Source organism: Haliaeetus leucocephalus, unplaced genomic scaffold (assembly GCF_000737465.1).
Source record: "Haliaeetus leucocephalus isolate CR32 unplaced genomic scaffold, Haliaeetus_leucocephalus-4.0 Scaffold262, whole genome shotgun sequence".
Taxonomy (NCBI): Eukaryota; Metazoa; Chordata; class Aves; order Accipitriformes; family Accipitridae; genus Haliaeetus; species Haliaeetus leucocephalus.
In genome coordinates, this window is record NW_010972698.1 from 3,500,588 (window position 1) to 3,522,305 (window position 21,718).

At 40.3% G+C, this 21,718-nt stretch overlaps 1 protein-coding gene across 4 annotated transcripts in view; it reads left to right on the forward strand.

Moving 5' to 3' along the window:
* Positions 1–12,930, forward strand: part of MTMR1 (myotubularin related protein 1) — a 36,103-nt gene extending 23,173 nt beyond the window's left edge. For all 4 annotated transcript variants that reach the window (XM_010568927.1, XM_010568926.1, XM_010568928.1 and 1 more), the window contains one exon: positions 11,744–12,930. In XM_010568927.1, the coding sequence (XP_010567229.1) occupies positions 11,744–11,908 (165 nt within the window). In that variant the 3' untranslated portion in view covers positions 11,909–12,930. The remainder of the gene's footprint in view (positions 1–11,743) is intronic.
* The last annotated feature ends 8,788 nt before the right edge of the window (positions 12,931–21,718 follow it).

Below are 21,718 nucleotides of genomic sequence, written 5' to 3' on the forward strand. Positions count from 1 at the left end.
TAAAAGGTGGTGTTTCAAGATAAGTTTCAAGGACAATACACTGGTAGAAGTCCAGGCATCTGAGAAAGACCTTTTAAGGTCCTGGAAAAGTCTGGGTTGCTTGCTTTCTCACTGAGATGTTTCCTCTGAGCTGCTTTGTTTCCCTCACGTATTCTCTTGCAGTTGATGTAGTCCTATGACTGTTAGGTACCTGTTAGCATGTGTTAAAACTTGAAAGATGGTTTATTTTAATCTTTATGGTTTTAAAGTAAAATTTTCAAATGCTTTTTATCAAAGTGTCATCTTTCCCTTAGCCTATTTGCTGAAAAACATTTGCGTGGTTTATGCACGTTTTAGTATAATGACCTGCAGCAGTGTCAGTTTATTACTTGTATTTAACTGAGATCTACAGGCCCCGAAAGCAATCAGGCTTTGTAAACACACATGAAAGCTAGTCCCGGTCCAAAAGAGATGAGGGTGGGGAAGAGATGACATAGTGAGAAGATATCAGAACTATCGTATACTTAGTGGCAAGCTCTGCTCACTGCCTCTCTGCTGGAGAGTGCTCTGCCCACTTCTTTTGGAGAGCACTCTGCAGGCACTCTAGCATGTGTAAATTGTTGATCTTCATTTGTCTTTGAGAATAGGTCCCTCAAATCAGCAGGCTGAAGGTAACAAAATTTGATGATCCTGGTAACTGCCTTACCTTTACTATCACCTTCTTTTCTTGAAGAACTAATACAGCTGTTTCGACTTTTTAGTTCTACCACATTAGCTTTGTTTTGTGAAGATACGTCATGCCTTTCCTCTTGTCTCTGGCCTGAATTTCTGTGATATTTGTGACAAATGTGGAAGTATTTCACATCTACTTGGATAAATTTGCTGCTGAAATTACAGTTTTTGTTGCAGAATTGCGTTCTCCAGTCTGATAATGGAAGCGCAAACTCATGCAAACAAGTAAATAAACAGTCTTTAATCACAATATGCTAAGTTTGCTTTCTTCTGTATTTGCATTGTCTAGTTTCACACCCTGTTAGCCGATTCACATTCAGACCCATTCAGTGACAGAAAAAAAGATAATGACCATTGTGACGCCCAGCAGGTCTTCACTTATCTTCAGTGAAGAAATTTCTTAATCAGTGGATTTATTAAACCAGTGGGCATCTCTGCCTACTGATAAAAGGTGATTTTGTTGAATACCTTTTAATGTGGTTCTTTTGGTTTTCAACTGGAATAAGAGAAAATGAAATATTTAACGTGAATGAAAAGCTCTCTGATGAAGAGCAGTTCAAGGCAACCTCACATGCTGTTTTATCTATCAACTGCAAAAACATCTTCAGGAAAATAGAAAATGTTTATTGTTTTCTAGGAGCTCACCAAAAAGGAAAAATGCCTAATAGGTGAATTTAAGGGAAGATGAGTAATAGTCCTTTACTATAATCAAAATGGATGTTTGATACCCATTTTCAATCAACTTTATATTGTGGGAGAGGAAACTTGCAAGAGCAGAAGGGCAGGTTTTGGTTTGAGGCAGTATTTTAGGTTTTCTAAGTTCAGCTTGATTAGTGAGTGAGGCTTGAATTTTTAAATGGACTGAGAGAAGTTAATCATTGCACTTCACTGACTTTTCTATTGGAAATGAATTGTTTTAATTTGAAAATTACTGAAGGCTAACTGGATATAACCATTTATTTTTGCATTGTTGTTACTCTTGTCTTTGAATATCTGTGTCTCATCAGACCTTTAACAGTACAATGAGGTCTGACCATATTCCTCATTGCACTAGGTCATACGGAGTTTAGCGTTATTCTTATGTTCTGTAAAGATTGCTTGTAATGATATGTTTTCAGTTCTGTCTAAGTTTTGTGGAAGGCTGAATTGGTGGTTTTGATGGTGTTTATTTGCATCAAGAGCCCCATTTTAGGATTACAGCTGTATTGCAATAGATCTGTGCAAATAGGTGACACACAGCCTCCTTCCTTAGGGTTCAAAGCTCAAGTGTCTGAGAAGTGAACGCTGTAGAAAATTCTAGGTTAAATGTGGACATCTCTTGTAGATTCCCTTTTTGCTAAACTGCGCTTCAACAAGGTCATTCTAATTCTTAAGTGAAATAAAATGTTCCTTGGTTTCAGTTTGGAGGTGTTACATCATTATTGACTTCTTGTCCCAAGAAAATTAGATAGATTCTAGTCCTATCTTATTTAAGTTCATTGACTGAGAAAATTTTTTTTCAGACTTGCCCTTTCCTTGGGTTTTAGAAATGTCTATTTGTACATGACATGTGGAAGACAAGCTCTTTCGTTCTTTCATGCAGAGGTGTGCACTCTGTGGGTACCTGCTACTGGACTTACAGATGACCCTACTAGTCTGAAATAGATAAGATAGTATAATGCTTTTGAATTTTTTTCTGTTGATATCATATATTTCTCTTTCCTTCTCTATGTAGTCATTCAGACCTCTTCTTTACACTGGTTTAAAGAGTTCTGGCTGCCAGATGTCAGTCAGTTATCTGCTTGGGCAACCCTGGAAGATGGGGAGAACACAGCAAATGATGTTCCTGAACATGACTTCTGCAGGGGCAGTATTTTTGAACTAATATACTCTTATAATTCATATACGCAGAGCATGAGTAAAAGTTCTGGTCCTTTCAATTCAAGCTGTGTCTTGCTATGTGAGAAGCAAGGAAAAGAATGTATTTTAGTCACAAAATTTGCATAGTCCGTTAGGATATGTTTGGGTTTTTTTATGCCTTCTGGGAAATGACATTTTAACCCTTGGAGTATGGGGCTTAAACTTGTTTTGTTTTAATTGGGGGAGGGGGTTTTAATTTTTCTATGCCTGCTAATTTTTCTTCAAGCTCTGTTCTGGAAATTTGGCTACTGTGCTAAAGATAATATAATAGGAATCCCTGTAAGTTTTTCAAATTCATTCTTTTCTTTGTGTGTATGTGGACTTTCACCCAGAATATAAGGCTTGAGCACCATCTATAACCTAGAAATTCAATTCAGCTACTAGAATGGGATCATCTGCTAAAGCCAGTCTTCGGAGCTTCAATGAAAAGCCAGGGAAAATCTGTTCATAGGTTACCAGCTGGCTTAAAAAAAGGAACAGAAAATGTAGGAATAAATAGCTGTTTGTTCAGTATATACAGAAATGACTGGAAAGCATATACATAGGTTACGGTGACTGCTGCTTTTTTTTATGCTATGTATAGAATTGCAGAAGGATTTGATGGGTTGAGCAGTTGAGTGATTAGATGTCAGCTGAACTTCAGTGTCAATAAACACAAAATATTGCATATTTAAAACAACAAGTAAGATCCTAAGTGTCACTGGAACAATTGTTGAGAATAAAATGGAAAACATAGTTACTGAGATGCTTTATCCTGCACATAGCAGGATATGACTTGCTGTCTGGTACATGGGGTGTTCATATTATTTATACCTGCCTTCAGTCATGTGGCCCAGCATTGTCCTCTCTAAGCATGTTGACTTTGGTTTTAATATTTTCAGAGTTCATACATTTGATTTAACGCCATTTTGTGGTAGGACAAAGCCGTCATATGGCTCTGGAAATGCTTGGCATTGCTGGTCCGCAATTCATGGTCTTGAGTCCATCTTTTTGCTTGAAAGAATGAGGCAGGAGATGTCAGGAGAAGGAATCACCTTGTGGGTTAGATAGCTGAGTGTTGTCCTAAGGAGATTTCATCCCTGCATTTATCACAGAGTTTCTTGTGAGACAAGGCAAGTTTCTTACAGTACCTGATAGTTTCTCTCTCTCTGGGTGTCTTAAGTCAAGATTTCCAGAGTCTGATTTACTGCAGGTAACTTATGTCTGCAGATAAAACTCTCAGCATTCAATTGATATGGAATAAGATATAGACTAACTGCTTATGCTGTGTGCTGAAAGAATCTGTAGTTATTTAAGAAAAAAAAATTGGCATCCTGAAATGAGCACAGCATCATAACATGCACCGAAAGGGAGAAACTAGTACTGTACAAATCATTTTGGGGAGTTTCTAGCATATTTTGAAGAGCAAGCACTCAAAGCATTGCTCTAATCTATCAGATGTCTAAATCTGAATGGGCTGTAGGTTTTAACAAGCAATGGCATCAGCTTGTAGCGTGGAGAGTTTCCTGAGTCTGGAAATCTATGCAGTTGTTTGCAAAAAATCTCTGTTCCAGTTCCCACATGGTAGGGTTCATAATTTCTGTTTGCTAGTCATTGCTTTTCCAGAAGGCCAGGGGGTTTTGCTTCGTTTCCCAGGAGCATACCTCTACAATAAGTGTGGAAGTATTGATTATTATTGAACGCTGCTGTTTTCATTATTTGAGATTGCCTTTTTCTATGAGTATACTGTTAACTAGGTTTTAAAAGCAAGTCTGTCAGAGTTCCAGCTCTTCGTGAAGAGGAACAAAAAGCTCAAGTGGAAGATATTGTCTTTCCAATGCACAGAGTAGGTTTTTGAAAAACCGACAGTCTTAAGTCAAGCAATGAATTTAAAATAACCATTTTCCTCTGCAGCCTTTCTTCCCTGTTGCTAAAATAGATAAAGTATACTCGCTGAACAAGACAAAATGCATTCACTGTTGAACAATTTTCATGTGAATGACTGTCCTTGAGCTAGTACAGTAATACACAGTAGATATCCATCCAATTAAGACTTGGCGGTACTATAAGTGAGTAGCTATTATAATTTCTTTTATACCTATCCTTGTGTTGACAAATTTTGCTATCCAAAAGCACTTCAGGATCCTGAAGGATTACTTGGGAATGAAAACCTGAAAATCAATACTGAAAGTGAACTGTAATAATTCTGTGAAGAGGAAGGTTTGAATTTTTTAGGAAATGAAGTTGTCTTATGTCTAGATGTTTTTTATATATGTTGTAATATGTATATTGTATAGCATAATTGTAGTTTCTGTGTGGGTATAATTTAAAAAAACACAATTTTATCTTTCCTCAAGTCCTCACCCAGCAGGAATAATTTATTGTAACTGTGAAGTGGCATGTTCTGGAGTTACAGTATACCAGGTTCTGTTTTCTATGTACATGTGGATAATTCAGTTTTAAAAATGGTTTCATATCAGTGTTATTTTGAGCCATAAAGGATGTTTCTTTAGCAGTGTTCTAAGTATTTTTCAGCTCATTATAGGCAGTAGGTACCTTATCTTTAAAGTGTAGAAGTATCTGCTTTTGAATGAAATTGGCAGCAAAGCTAGCTTAATCAGGAAAATACCCCCCCCTCCCCCCCATTTTAACTGGTTAATTTGCAGGAACCTGCAATTGGTTCTTTCTGAATGAAGAACATTACTTCTCTCACTCAATTTTGCAGCATTTTGCTGTTTTTTACTGGTCGGGAGCAAGGTTTCAAGTATTGCAAGTATCACCAGCAGTGGGAGAATCATACAGTCTTACAGGGGAAAGAGACTGCTCGTGCCAGAGAGAAGAAACTCTCTGGAGAGACGAGGCAACTGGCAATATCATAGGTAAGGAAGGGAAGGGAGAAGCAGCAAGTAGCAGGGAAGAAGTGCAAGGGTAGGAGGTAGATACAGGTGAACAGGTTGCATGAGGAGGGGGATCAGGTCCTAAGTTTAATCATGGCTTGATGCAGAAAAGTTGGACTGGAAACTTAAAAGAATATTAAAATGGGCAAAAATGTGTATTGTTAAAAAGCTAGAGAAACCTAAGGACTTCACTAAATAAAATCTTCCCGATTAGTTGAATTTTTTTTTAATTTATTTACAAAAAATCAGTTCCTAAACTCAGCGAGAGAGAGGTAATGGAATAAAAATAGGGATTTGAATGGGAAGGGACTACAAAACTTGATGAGAGCTTAAAACCAAACAAAAAGATGCTAGAATCATGGCTAACTGGGATAAGTCTATAAAGCTTATATTTACAGCTAAGGATATTGCTCAGGACAGGTAGAAGGACTAGGGACACAGGGTTTGGGTAAGTGGCTGGAAAAAGTTGGATATGATTTAGGGAGGGGAACAACATGCAATCTCAGTCATATTCTTCTCAGTTCCTCAGTCAATATTACAGTAGCAATTAAAGAAAAAAAAAACACAAACAAACCCAACACTGAAAAGTCTTCTTCAAGTATTGCAGGTAAATTCTTTTCCAGCTTCTACAGGGCCAGTTTTTCAGTCAATGCCTGAAGCAAGGTCAGACTTCCCAAGGATCCAGGCCCTTTTCCCTGCTACTTAGTGCTGCTGGCAAACTCCTTACTCCTGTCCCTGCTTGGCTTGTATTGCTAGCTATATTAGATTTAAATGCCAGTTTTGTTTTGGCCTGATCAACTTCTAATCTGTTTTTAGTAAATTTTATGTGATTAGACAAATCTAATTTTAGTTCTTATAAATAGTCAAATGACAGAATTTTTTTATGAGGTTAACCCACCAAAATCTGTTAAAATGTTGTACATTCACCTTTATGTTTCTACTTTATTTTTTACTGGAATATTTTGTTAAATAACAGAAATGAAATTTACTGTTTTTCAGCACATTGAGGTGATAGTTTAAATAACATGTGAAAAACATCCTGAAGACCTACTGAGCTACGGCCCAGCCAATTTTCCAGCCCAGCAAAACCGCAGATGTGCTGCCGGGTTAAGTTTCATCTGTGTAGGCTCCTCCTGTGCAGCAGAAGTAGGTCTTTGCTTTCCCCTGGAGTATGGACAGAAATGATGGGGACCTGGCTGGAGTGGCTGGGTGTTGCCTAGCAGCATTACTGCGGCAACACACTGGGAAGCTGGTGTTACAAAGGCAAGGATGCACACTCTTCTGAAAATCTGGTGTCAGTACAGTGGAGTAGAGCTGCAAAAAATAACTTGAATGCGACTGGGTAGTGGGTCCGGAGTCATCTTTTGAGCTTCCACTCCTAATTGGAGAGGCAGGATGAGAGAGTGGAAAACAGTACACCAGCTGTCAGACTCCCAACAAATTTGTCTCAGTAAATCAATTATATGATTTCTTAACAAGACTGTAATAAAAGCTTGCCATGGAGACACTACTTGTGCTGTGCAAGTATACACTTCTAGGGTTAAGGTGGTAACAAGATCTTTTAATAAACAATCTTCTCCAAACTTCTTGTTCTTACAGAATCTGTCACTCTTCCACTTCCTTTTATTCTAAATAGTGGCAAAGTAAAGGAGAACTTTGTTCACAGCAAGCCATTACAGGCATTATTGTGAAGGTTGTTGGACCCATTTCCTTCTGAAGAAGGCTTCGTTTGAGAGAGGAATCGCACTCTGAAATATAATGGTGCGAAGTGACAAAGATGGACATAGTTATCTGTAAGGGTTTGCACAGGATGGTATGAGGAAACACTGGCAGCAACAGGTCTGCCTGTGAATAAGTCTTTAGGAAATGTGGAAATGAACTAAACTTCTTTTTTATTATTATTTTAATGTTTTTTTGTGACAGAATCCATTTGAACATGCTTTGTCCTGTTACTCTTCCTCCTCCTTCCAAGATGGAAGGAGGCTTCAAGAAAGCTGCATAATTGCAGTTCTATTCAGTTCTCTTAACAGTTTCATTTAAAAAAAAAATAAATACACATGACTTGAGGTTGAGGCTTTGTTTTGGGCATTTTCCCCTTCTTTCCGTCTAGCACCGTTGTCTATCTTTTCATTCTTTCACATTTGAATTTGCTGCTTTTTTTCAAAAGGAAGTTACAGTAGCGGAATTGAAGACATCTGGGGGAAAACACAGCTCCTCATGCCAGGCTGCTTCTCAGGCCTTTTGATAAGAACTTTATAATATTTTTTTATATCTTTCAGTTGCCTATACCACCTTTTTCTTACCCCATGAGTATGTAATTCTAACATGGACCTTTATGACTAATAGATCAGTTATTGTCAGCTGCTTGAAAAAGTGCTAAAGGTTTCTCTAGACTGAATTTGACATGTTTATTTCATGAAACTGGGTATGTATCAGAAGTTTAGTGTGTGAAATCTATTTTTGAATTTTACTGTTTTACATCACTGTGTGTCTACATGATGCTGTATTAAATGGCAAGCAACAATCTTTTTCTGGGAAAGACTTGACATTAGAAAACCATTCGTGTTTACACTACCATATGAAATGACATGATGATATTTACGTAGAACTGTCTTGCAGTGTTTACATCTAACATGCACTTATTAAAAGATGGCCAACATTTTAAAGGTGGCCCCCCCCTTTTTTTTCCCCCATTATAAGACCCTACTCTGCCTTGCTTATAGCTTTGCTGGACTCTAATGATTTGTATTGAGTCACCAAGTATGTGTGTCTGACTGAATTGTTTTGTAACACTTCACCCAAGAAGGCTCAGTTGCTTATAAGAATGTGACTAAGAAAAATGTTTTCCCATATGAAAATATTGGTATTGTAGACTTCTTTTGTTGGAGCGAGGGGCTATTTTTCTGTAAATATTCCATCTCTAGGGCAAACATGAGATTTTAGTAAGAGAGATTATGTTTCAGAAATGTGTCTGCTCATATCCTGGAAGGAATTCATCCAATTTTGGAGGTCTGATGCTGGAACACTCTCAGCGAATTCTTGAGGACTGAGAATAAATGAAAGGACTGAGAGATGGATTTGATACAGAGTCTATGAGAGAGTTGCGACTAACTGGGAATAGGAACTAGGAGTGAATAATGCTCCAAGCGTTGGAGGTCTTTGCTTTCTATTCAACCCATGGAATACAGTTGGGGAAAGTAGGCTGGAGGGGGCACGGCTGCAGACAAAGGAAGAATTGTCCCGTGGGTGAGGGAGCAGGATGCTGCTCTGGAGAAAGGAGGTTTCTCCCTGCCTTTGCCCCAGGATTCCTCTGTTGTAAGGGAGATCACCTGGAACGGAGTGGTCACTGTGCATGTGCTCCTTATTTACTGGGTGTCCTGCTTGATACCGACACGGCCAAACTGCAGAATTCCTAAGTTCTCTGCTAAACCAATTTGAGATCCAAGGTATGCAAACTTAGGAGGTGCTTGCTTCAGATTCTTGTCTGTGAAAGTGGAGTGTTAGTACTCCCATACCTCATTAGGGTGCTGCAGAAATAAATTTGTTTCTTGACATGAGATGAAAGTAGAGGAAAAGGAAACTTAAGCATTTTAAGTTCAGAAGGATAAATAAAGGATGGGGTCAAACACTGCAAAGAAAACTAAATATTGAATAACTGCTCACTAATTGAGTAGCATCAAACTGTGCACTGAATAAATGAGGAATACAAGGGGGAAGCTAGTATTTTAATGTTTATTTAACTGATTATTTTATACAGATGTACAGGAAGGCTGAATTGAGTTTGGAGAAGTAATCATTCTGACACCTCCTCGTTTTTTGAGAGCATAATTTTGCAGTCTTAATGTTGAAGAGTTTTTTGGGTGACTTGAATATACACAGACTTTCTAAATGTCATTGTCTTTAAATAAGTAGCTAAATAACAATAGTCCTGTTCTTTGAGATGGATACGTGGGGAGAACAGCACTTGTATCAAACTTTGAGCACGTGTCTTGCTGAATTAGGTTCTGGGGGAATGCAGAAGAAGGATTGAGACATGCAGCCACACTTTTCCTCCTCTAAGCGCTTTATACAGCGTGCCAAGTTCTGCAGTGGCTTTTGTGTAGTGTATCCCGAAAGGATTTGTAGTAGGTTCCCTAAAAGCCACTTGTATGGAACTGCTTTTTATAAGTGTTTGAGCATTGTGCAGTGGAACACACCAGCTAATGCCCGTGTGAAAGGTGTCTAAGAGAAATTGGCCTGTTATGCTGAATCATGACTAAGCTGCGCAGAAATCAGGTGTACAAATCTCCTGTGACCCAGGGCTTGCGTGACTAATGATACCAATGGTAAATCACTCTGTTACGGACCCAAGTGTTTCAGGAAAATGTCTTCATAAAGAGAAATCTGAAGTGGGAGTATATGAGGAAGGGATCGTTTACTTGAGGAAAGAAAAAAAAAAAAGGGGGGGGGGGGGCTAATTCCAGAAAGTCTTGATCTTCACTGAAATTTGAATTTTCCACAGTGTGTATTACAGCATCTTGGACAAACTTCATCACCAGACTCAGTTTTGCTGTATTTTTAGGTATACACATTTTCAGTAGACCGCCTCAGAAAAATGAGATTTTGGAGGGTGTGCCTTGTGTCTGATTAGTGAAGGAGGCTGTTGTCTGTAGACTTGTGGCCTCACTTGCTAAAGAGTTTGTATGGTGGAAGCAGGAGAAGATTGCAAGAAGAGAAGGAATTCATTGCATAGCAAAGGCAGGACTCCAGGGTCATTTGGAGCTTGGTGGTGTACAGCGATTATTCTGCTGAAGACTCAGAAAGTTACACTTTTAAAATTGCTGTAGATGACATGCTGGATGAATTGATGACTCCCAGGGTACTGGGAGCAGCACTTTGTGAATGCATGGAAGTTTCTGTTCATGGGCTAAGCCGCAAACAAGAAAAAAGTATATGGCCAAAAAAATGTTGACCTAAAACAGACTGTTTGATCCTATTTTATTCTTTTAAGTTAGAACTAAAGTTAGAAATGAAATGGTATTTTCCTGTTTCAGAAACGTGAGTGTTAGGTTTTGAAAATATCAAAATAAAATCTGTGGATTTTTGATGTACTTTCTTCAGAAAGTCAGAATTCATGAAAACATAAATTGTGACTCAGTTGTGTGTTGATGGCAAGAAGAGAAACCTTTTCTGGTTTTTGATGTCTTCTTCACATAGCACCATGTGAAAATTTCTTGCTCAGGTGCGTGTCCGAGCCCTGCAATCACTTTCAAGCAGTAGGAAGCGATTCTGAGTGAATGCAATTCCCTGGAGCCTGGCATTCCAGAAGCCCAGAGTATAAAATACTTGTAACGTCTAGCAATCTGTAGGTTTCCCACTCCTGCATTTCCCCATGATTGTCTCGCCAGCCCAATTAAATTCTTTTCCCATCTTGCTCTTTCCAAAAGCTATAAACAATTAGAGTTTATACAGGATAAAATAAATTAAAAGCAATTTACAGTCAAACTTTTTTGGCCTTTCTGTGGCATTTGGAAGAAGGGGAGGTCTCTCTCTGCTTGTCTGAGATAACAGATCCAGCTGCAAAAAACAGTGTGGCTTGCATCTTCCTTTGGCCATGATACAGTTGAATGTTCCAGATAAGTGTGAAAAATGCCTAGAACTCTGATGCAGACTGGTGCATCTCTGGTGTTTTTTTGGGTACTGTCAGAAGCAGAGACAGAAAGTTGTACGACCCACTTCTATGAAAGGTTTATTGGCATGTGACTCCGGGACGTCCACCACAAGCACAATTCACTTGGCTGCTGCACTTTTCTCACTGACAAGCTGGAAAGGGTCAGACTCTTGGAAAGATGCCTGGTTAGAAGAGTAACAAGATGCTCCATACGGAGCCAGCTTTGTGAACTCTACTCTCTTTACATAGTAAGTTCTGTCCCAACAGGCAGGGGAACTAGTTCCCAGGAAAGGCATTTTAAGTTCAGCTGAAAGTGGTATTGATAAGGAATAGGGGTACATTTATTGGAATATGTTTGGTATCCCATCAAGACCATTTGCAAACAGTCTTTTGAATCGGTTTCCTGCCAACTGTGTTGTTAGAAAGGGACAGTTTGCTGAGATGTTTCATTTCAAATGACTAAAGAAACACTTTCCCTAAATATTGATATACTGAAATTCATAGGTGTTGGATTCCTTGTGTTACTGAAGGAAACAGTGGAAGCATTGCTTGAGAAGATAACTCACTGTGAGAGTCACAGTAAGCCTTTTCTTTCTTTCCCTGGCAGGTTCCAATCCATCAAAATCTTAAAGAGCTCCTTGCCATCCGGACGGAGCTTCAGAAGAAGGTTGAAGATTTGCAGCGGGAAGCTGCTACACGATCTATTTCTTCCTCCTCTGACAGAGGTTCATCTCCTTCCCATTCAGCCACGCCGGTGCACACCTCTGTGTGATGTGTAACAAAAGCCATGTGAAAAAAATTTGTCAGGTAATACGGAGAGGAGGGTGAAACGCTTTTCCCATCACAAAAAGATTGTGAGTGACTTGTAATTGCTATGATCTACATGCCTTACTCTGTGTCTGATATTATCATGATGAGGCCAAAAAGAGCTTCAATAGATGTGATGTATTTTCTTGTTGGCAGTTCCCACATGTGTTTTGACATCTCTAGATAAATCACCAATTGTGAAATTAAACTTTGTTTTGAGCAACTAACAATTTAACCATCCTAAAAAGGAATCCATCTGCCAAGCAGACAGAAAAATGCCTGTCACGCTGCCTAGGGTACCATGCCTGGTTGGGAGAATCAGATGAAATGCCACATGATGCTTACACAGAACATTTTTCTGAATGGGAGCTCCTTATTTCACTCAGTAATATATATATATATTTTTTTTTTGCTAGAGCAATTTATTTTTTTTAGGTAATTAATGCACTTGGAAATTGATTTTAAATTAAATGTTTTCCGGTGTAGTCGGTTTTACATTTCCACTAAATATGCCATTAAAGGTGGATGAAGTTAAGCTGGATTTATCAAGTACACCACACTGACTTGTATGATGTAATATATTTGGTAAAGCGTGTATTTTAGGTTTTTTAATGCCTTTTGTACAAGTTGAAATAAAGTCTTTTGACTGTTTAGCTTATTGTTCAGTTTCAGCCTCCTGAGTGAGGGGTAAACTTAACTCATGTCAAGGTCTTGTACAAAGTAAAAGTTTGTTTTCTAGCAAATGGTAATATTTGGGGTTGGAATGACACCCAGCTGTGTAAATTGTATAGTCTGTATAGCTCCACATTTTGTTAAGCGTGTTTTGTTTTAAAGTGTACACACAAAATGCAAAGCTGTGTCCATTTATACACATGTGTATGTGATGATGTTAAACATATGCATACTCCCGTGGTTTTAAGCTGTAAGTTCAGAAAATGGATCCTGCCTGTCCAAACTCTTTTGAAGACCTTAACTTGTAATGACTTTGTTTGACAAAGTTTTTAAATAATATGATCTTAATTGGTTTTCTTGAAATAAAGTCTCTTGGCTTTTTGTTTTTTAAATTGCTGCTAGCATTTTTTTCTGTAATTGAATATTTTAACTGTGTTTTTTTATAAAATATACATTCCCAACTTTCTTTCATCTCCCCTCCCCGCCCCCCAAAATATTCATATCGGAGAGATTTAATTACTGGAACATCCAACCTTTTAAAAAATTATTCAGCGGCCGTCTTGGAAGGCCCAGAAATGGTACATGCTGAAAATTTTCCCTGGATTGTTTTCCTTGCTATGTTTCATGAGAATCTGGTTCTTAGGGCAGTCAGACACCGCAGCTCTGCTTTTTGACTCGTGCTTGTATTGCTCCAAGTTCTGCTGGTGGGAATTAAGCCCCATTCTTAAGAGCCAATTGATTCTATATGCTGACTATGGTTTTTACTGTGTGTGAGTATTCATTTATTACTGCGCATTTGTTCTTAATATGCGATGGCGCTTTTCTGTTTCTCTGCATTCAGATGTGTAGCATATAGTTAATGAGTAAGGTGAGCTGCTGAGCACTTTTGCAACTTCACCTGGAAAGGCTAATGTGCTGTATCCAGTCTTAAAGTTTACTGTGCAGTGCAGGGTATTTCAACATGTCCTCTTTATTACAGTGAATGCTTTTTATAATAGATACTCACCTACAAGAACAAAGTTCAGGAAGGCTTGCAATTTCGCATCTCTTAAGCAACCTCAGGCTATATGAAAGATGTTCTCCTGTAGAAATGGTTCTGCTGGACAGTATGCCAGCAGTGAATTTTACATTGCCAAAATATATTGAGCTGGTATCAAATTAAACTCTTCCATACTTGGGATATCCTTGACATTTTAACTGTATATTAAAGTAAAGCACATTATCTCTAAAATGCAGTGCTAAAGAGAATCTTTTGAAGTTTTTCTCTTTATTGGTGCTAATAATCACAACATTTCCTCTATAATTATTGTAAAAGTGGTGACTGGATTAGCTTGGGCATTCTGAGATATTCCTAGAGCTAAAATCGGAGAATTTGGGTTTGCGTAGAAGAATACCAGTTATTTCAGCTGACTGGCTGTTTATCCACAAGTTTCAACATAGCTCAGTGAGTCTGATCTGCAGGGAGAGCACTGGGGGAGGGGTCCTGCTGTTACATGGGTGAGCACAACGCATGTTTTCGTATTTACCTAGCATGGAAATTTTCAAAGGTATTGTATAGCTTGTATATGCTAGTTAATGCGTAGTTTTATATTGAAGAGGTGACTGTCTTTGTAGCCAGTCTGCTTCCTGATAATCAGATTTTTTCCTATTGATTTAACAACTAATTTTGTCATTATTTTTTAATAAGGCAGTATTGAACTGGTTGAGGAAAGAGCAGAACCCTGTTCCCTGTCTGATGCACCTTGGACAGAACTATTAACTTCCAGTTCAAAAGCTGAATCTTGTTTTGCTTTTGTTTTTGTTTTTGACTCTGCTGAGTATAAAGGGAATGTGCAAAGACAGCAAGCAGTTAAATTTGACCTGTAGGATTTTCCTATTACCAATGGCATGTGAGAGGGGGAAGAACCTGAATCCAGTGTCCCAGAATGGGATGAAGGCTTGGTAACCAACTGAAACATTTTTTGCTTGTAAATTAAGTGAATCATCAGCATCAGACACTCTGCCGGTTTAGTCCTGCTTCAGAGCTGAATTACACTTTTTCCTCCTTTGTAGATAAAAGCAATTTTTTTGTCGTTTCATTAAAATGCAAGAAGGCTTTTCAAGCTGGTAAACACTCCTGTCTGCCTGGTTTTGTTCACTGCATAGGCAGCCTCCCTCTTAAGGAGTTAAAGCTTTAAACAAGAAGTGTTTGATTTTTCTTATTTTCTGAGAAAAGCTGTACTAATTCATATGGTGTATGCAGTAACACCAAAGACGGCTGGTTCTCTAAAAGCTGGAAATAAAGAATCAACAGCTCCTGTTCATGCGCATTGAGCCCCACGGCAGAGGACAAAGTAAAATGGGCAATTTAGAGTATTCCCCAGGTGAAGCATTTATGGTAAAAAGCAAAAAGGAATGTCCATTTGCTGAGAGATCACATCTGCTGAACTAAGTGCGTATCATATTAGAGATCTTTTGACTGCCAGATCTTGTGCAGCTGGGAAGAAAGAATTTTATTTCTACAAGAAATATAAGTCAGAAGTAGCTATTTGTTTCAAATACAAACCACCTTTTTTGACTGTGAGACTAAGCGCTGCATCATTATACAAAGGTCAAAAGCTTAGTTTGCATTGCATGGGAGATTCATCTACTGGACGTGAAAAATCCAAGCAGGAAACCTAGGGCAGCAAAAAGGACCAAAAACCAGCCGTCCCAAAAACCAGGGACATAGGGCACTACCTACAGTTTAGTTCCTGGGTGACCTGAGGAGAGCGTGTGTGTGCGTGCACGCGTGCGCACGCGCAAATACTTGATTTTTACTATTAAAGTCTTCATAATGATACTTGTTTTCTCACAAAGTCCAGTTAGTTTTGTTTTTTTAAATGAAGTCTGTAGTGTGCTTATAGAAGAGGTGATGTACAGTAAGCACATAGCCCACCATTTGCAGTTTACTTCCAACATGAAAAAACCCACAAAAAATCAAGTCTTAAATGTCTTATAAGTCAACTTGTTTTATTCAGTGTTTTCCAGTGGTAGTCAAATTCTGATTGTTACCCCCATGATCCTTACATGCACATTAGCAAAATGAATCTTATTTTCTTACAGCGTAACATTCAGCCTTCATTTGGTATAGATAGCTTCTGCATCAGGAAACAGTATGCCTTGCTTTTAAGTAAGGACTTGACTCAAACGACAGGATTCTCTAATTTCACAATTCTGTTGTTTCTGAGCTTCATTTGTTCCTGAACCTCCTTTGTTGCAGAAGCAGATTTTTAAAGCCGAAGCCTGTCGACTCATCTTACTTTTTCAGAATTTGAAATGGTATTATGGACTAATTCCACTTTTACCACAACAAATGAGTAGTTAAGAATGACAATATAGCACTTGTAAGGGTTCATTAGTGGGGTTGCATGAAAATGACTGAGTTTATAGTGCCAAAAAAATCTGAAATTCATGTCAGAGTATTCTCAACTGAAGAATCTAAAACGAAGAAAGTACTACAGTATTGCCAAATCTCAAATGAAGAAACTACTACAGTATTGCCAAAGGAAAATGCAAGTAATTGATAGAATAAACAACAGGAAAAGAGCTAGTTCAATTCTTTCAGTTAGCTGCTTTTCTGTAATTGAGAAACCTTTTCCGAATCATTTTATTAAAAATAGCTTTAATCAAGCTGAAGTGAGGTGTAATAAGAAAAAGAGCTCACAGCACAGGTAGTACATAAACTCTCAGGACAGCTGTATATGTAGGTTTTGTACTCATGGAAAAAAAAAATCCCAGTTTTCCGGTGGTTTATTGGCCTTTTTTTATAAAGGATAATAATGTTCATACCACATATACAAAACCTAAGTGCAGGATTTTTAAAAATTCGATATCCAGATTTAAAGAGAATAGATACTAATTAAATTAAAGTAGTTAGAGAGGTCGGTGCTGGGTCAGTTGTTTGAGAACTTGGATCACTACTAGCAAAATACAGAGGAATCCTCTCAGTTGCTATAATGCCTAAAATATAGATGATGTATAAATTCCCTATTTATCAGAGACTGGTCTGACAGTTCTGATGGAGAAGGAGACAGACTGCAATAAAAAGCAATTTGAGCCTTTACTGACATTTAGCACATTAAGACTTTGACTTTTGTCCAGTTTTGAAGAGAAGACCAAGTTTAATTTCTTTACTGCAGTATTTGTCAATATTTTTCTATTTGAAATCCTAGAGAAAGAAATCTTGAATTGTTACTGTAAATTTTTGAAAAAGTGCTGCCTTTCACTGTGCATTTATGGTTTTCCACATACCTAGAAATTATACTAAGGCATAATATTCACCAAAGTCGTAGAAAAGGCCCTGGGGAAAGGAGCAACTTCTGAGTTCTAAAAGCTGGGTGTTTTTTTCAGTGAAACAGCTTTTTTTTTATTTATTTCTTTTTACTGCAGTAGTTGTGAATTAGACACGTGTTTCTCCTATGTTCTAGTGTAAGAGTTTCCCGAAGGAGGGGTAGGTGCTATATGCTTTAAGCAATGCTGGACACTCCATTGCACTGTCCACTAGACAAACAGGGAGGGCACGGTAATAGAAATGCAATAAAACCGATGATCTGCATCTACAGAAAATACGGTCATTGGCAAAAGGAGAAGTGGAATTACGAGCACTTGATCTAAGCTAGGAAAACGGCTCCTAGTGATCATCAGTGCCATGTCATAACACTTCATCTACAGTAACTTCCTAAAAACATTTTTCGTGCTACAGCTTTCAAATGTGTTTGGCTAACAAAAGAGAACAGGCGACGGTGCTTGGCAGTGGAGATGATACACAAACTGAGCTGCGTGGCTTTGCCAGCATCTGCGCTCCTGCACGTGATGATCCCAATCCCGCAGACCACGCTTCCTCCGTGAAAACCCTTCTCTGGGAGTAAGCAAACACAGAGTGCATCCCATCTCTATCGCCTCTGCTTCCACTCTCTGAGCAGCCAACAATTAAATATTGTTGTTTTCTAATCCAAACACATTCATAAAACAAAGCAGCAATAGTTGTAGGAGTATTGTTGTAGCCTAAGTGTTCTGAGTACACGTGAGGCACCGTGTATCCCTAGAACTTGTCTCCCTTATAAAACACTGTAGCTGTTCTGCTAGAGCTAATGTAAGGCTTTAAAATGCAAGTGTTAAAAAGAGCGTAAAGAATTGTGCAGCTATTGCAAAATACTTAACCATGTTACTAGGCAATTTCCTTTCAAATGGAGCTGTTAGGCAGCAATGCTCCTAGGCTGATTCACCTCCTGGCAAGGCCTTCTGTAAGTCGTGTCTACCTGAAAGCTGTGGATTTGTACATCAAACTGAAAGGCGCTTTTTTAAATACACATTCACAAAATATGGGATTTGCAAAACAGTACAAAATGCACACGTTTCAGGTTTATATATAAAAATAGTGAGTACCTCTTACACCACATAAAGTGAATTTTCCTCCACTTGAGAGCATGCTTTTTAAGCCATCACCGATTTGGATAAACGTATTGGAAAGTGGCAGTATTCACGTTTTAGCAGCAGTAAAAAAGGGTTGGGGGGGAAGGGATTAGAAACATAAACACAAATTCTTGCAAGATAGTGACGGTCAGGTCTTGACACCGGTTCCGCGCTGTTGAAGAAGGCTGCGCGAGCACTCGCGTGGGATGGGGGTGCTGTCGTGGCGGCAGCCCAGTGTCCTGCTGAGCACCGCTCGCAGCCTGGTGCTTCCCAGAAGGCTGCAGGAACCCCACGCAGGACGGCGATGGAGGACCCATCCTCGTAGGAGATTCTGCCTTTTCTAAAGGTGAGTCGGTGACACAAAGGACAAAGCTTTACATCCTTTTTCTGCCTCGGGTGCCAGGGAGTGCTCTCAATAGTTGCTGATACAAGGAGAAGGGGACTGCATCTTGCTAAGCTTGACTTCTCTTGTAGCAAGTGTTACAGGTCTTAATGGATTCCTACTTTGTTTATTTTCTTTTGGATTAAATCCGTAATTTGTTCTAGTGTGAATGAGATCTGAACCTGTCCTTGAAAGCATCCAAACGCACGCAGTCTTCATTTCGGTGACAACGCAGGTATCTCATGTCACACAGACAAACTGTATCGCTTGACACCTTCAGCTCCGTTCTGATCTCTAGCATAGCCAAGCATTCAAATGGTATTTGCTAAAAGTGAACACTGCACGCACTGCCATCACCTGGATTTATGACTTGGTGTGAAAATCGGGTCCTTTTATTTGGTTAGAAGCCCAGCGCTGCGTGGTGGCGAGGCATCCTCAGCTCCTGGCTTCTGAGCAGGCAGTCACCTGCCTCAGCCCGAGGACCTACCCACAGGCACTTCATTTTTAGGTGTAGCTACGCTAAGGACCGCAATCTACCCTCAGAAAATGTGCAGTTTTCATCACCACCGTTGGAAGTGACAAGCCCATAGCTGATGGCAGAAGTTGGCTGGAGGTGCTTTACAAAGGGCTTTGAATGGTTTGCTTTGGATTGCTATGTACAGGCACTTCACTGCCCTCATACCTGTAAGCTCTTCTGCTCCTTGGAAAAGACCTTGTCCCTTAACTGAAAATTGACCGCTACTGAAGCACCTTCTGTTGGTTTGCATACAACTGGACATCAAATCTACAATATTACTTCAATGTAAACATATACCTCGTTGCAAAAAAATAAACACATACTACCACTCTAACCCTAAAGCCTAGAGCAATACGAAGCCAGTTCAAGCCTAAGTACACATTAAATAGCTTTGGAGTCAAATTAAATAAAAAGCTAAATTACAAGCACGTAAGATCTCCGTTTGCTGCCGACTGATTCTTTTCTAGCCCCAGGTCATGCTTCACATCTTCGCACTGTCTTGTTTTGGTGGTTCTGCTGACTGTGCTTCCACTGCTGAATATTTAACTAGGGAGAAAGAAAAAAAATCATGAGTACAATAGCACATGATGGAACCAGAGCGCGAACAACGGGTGCCCAGTACTGGTTGGTTGTATGTGACATTTGAAAAGCCTTTGCAGCAGCCTTGATTATCTGTCACTGAAAGAAGGATCATGCTTTCCTCCTAAGACACTCTCGATGGCTGAAAACATGAAAGCTAAATATTAACTGCCATCGTTTGCAGCACAAGCCCCTTGGTCTCTTACCACGGCTTTCCTTTGTGTGCAGTAACGGGGGAAAAACACTGTGGTGGGTGTTTCACAAAAAGCTGCAGCATCACCTAAGTGGTGTCTTCATCAAAGAGACATGGCAGCTCAGTACAGCATGAGGGACTTTCTTAAAGTCCCTCAGTAAAGCTGCTTTTGTGGCCCGATGCAGATAGGGTAAGGAATGCGAGGGTCTCACCTGGGGGTTCCTCGCTTACGACAGCTTCCATGTTTTCCCCTTTCACATATTCCGCGTTAAGTCCCTCTAAGAAATAACAATAAAGAGAGTGAGATGGGAGGGTAGAGAGTAAAAATGATTTGCTTTGATGCCTTAAAAAGTCTGGTAATGGCCCTATCTGCTGTAAAAGCTACGATGCCTTTTTGCAACCTCCTCTGCATTAACAGCGGTATTGAAACATCAGTAAACCATAAACAGTGCTGAGAAAGCGTTGCTGGATTTTAAAGTGACCACAGAGGCCTGCCTAGAAGGCAGCAGCCCTTTTTTTCTGAGTCTCTTGCTTCATCTTTATCATGCGAGGCAGCGAGGCTAATTACCGTGCTAAGGCGCTCAGCCAGGAGAAGTGCATGGAGTAGGTACGTCTTCTAGACGGGACTGCTGTGCAGCGGGGGCTGCGTCTAAGCGTCGATAGGTGGTATAATTCTCATTAAAAGCTAAGTTATGCAGAGCTGCAAGAAGCAGTTTAGAGCAGGGCTGTGGCGATGAAGCGGCATCCCAGTGGGCTGTCAAATCCCGCAGAAGCCCCTTATTTAAATGCAAAGAAGTTTCCAATCTTTGCAACAAGTGCGGCCCAGGTGAAGGCGCAAGGCTGGGTTTGCCGGGTGGCTGCAAGGCGGCGGCGAGAGGGCATGCAAGGGGATGGCTCCGCTCGCCCCGGTCCAGCTCAGAGCCGCAGAAGATTGAGTTCAGACCCTCTCGGGTACGCCACAGACCTCAGCCATGCTCTACGGCTTCTCTAAAGGACCTTTGTGGAGAGGCAGCGACAGGAGCGCTGCGCGGACCGCTGCGTCCCCTTGGGGAGGGACCAGGGGTAGGGTCGGGGGCCGTGCTGGTTTGCAAAGGCAGGTCGAGGCAATCCACGCCGCGGCCACGCAACGCGCGCTTTCTAGGCGTCTAAACTTGTTTGCACGGCCAAATGCAGCGCGGAGCGCGGCGGGGACCCGCTACGCCTCAGCACCGCGTTTTGACGGGGCTCATTCGTATCTCACGGGGGAAGAGGGAGGCAGGGGACAGCGCTGGGGCCAAGGCAACAGGGCAGCCGCTGCCTCCAAGGCGCAGGAGAGAAGAAAAGTTTCTGCAGCTGGCTAAAAAAAAACCCCATAAACCCCCATGCTGCGGAGGCAGGAGACAGCGAGCGGCTCAGGGCAGAGGGGCACCGAGAGGCTGAGCCGTAGCCCAGGGCACGGCGAGCGAGCGGGAGACGCGGTGTAAGAAAAGACAGTAGGATAAAGAATATTAGGCAGCATTGTACGCCTCCTTCAGAGGAATCGGCAAATGCTTGTCAGAAGAGGCTCAAAAATGAGAAACGGAGCCGCAGCCTCGCCACCGGAGAAGGACGGCTGGGCAAGGAAAAGAGCCGAGCCTGTTCCTCCGTGCTTCAAGCGAGTGGTCATTACACACCGCCGCTGCCTTCCCCAAGACATGTGTTTTGCTGGGATAACACCAAATGCAATTCATGTTTTTCAATAAAAAGCCACTTTTGCGGTGGCTGACGGCTCTTAGATTTCTGTCATGCTTTGCAATGCATCTAAGGCCTGACATTAGCCCAGCATGCCATGTCTGATGGCTTAAATTAATCCTCCTTTATAATTAACTTTAATTTCCTGCCGCCTTTCTGGGGCTTTGTGTCTCTCAGCTTCCCCCTCATCAAAGCCTTTACGCTTTTTTTTTTAATTATTTATTCTTGCCAAAATATCATTTAAGTGGGGGGAACATGCAAGGGTGTTTCATTCCATCACATTCATTTG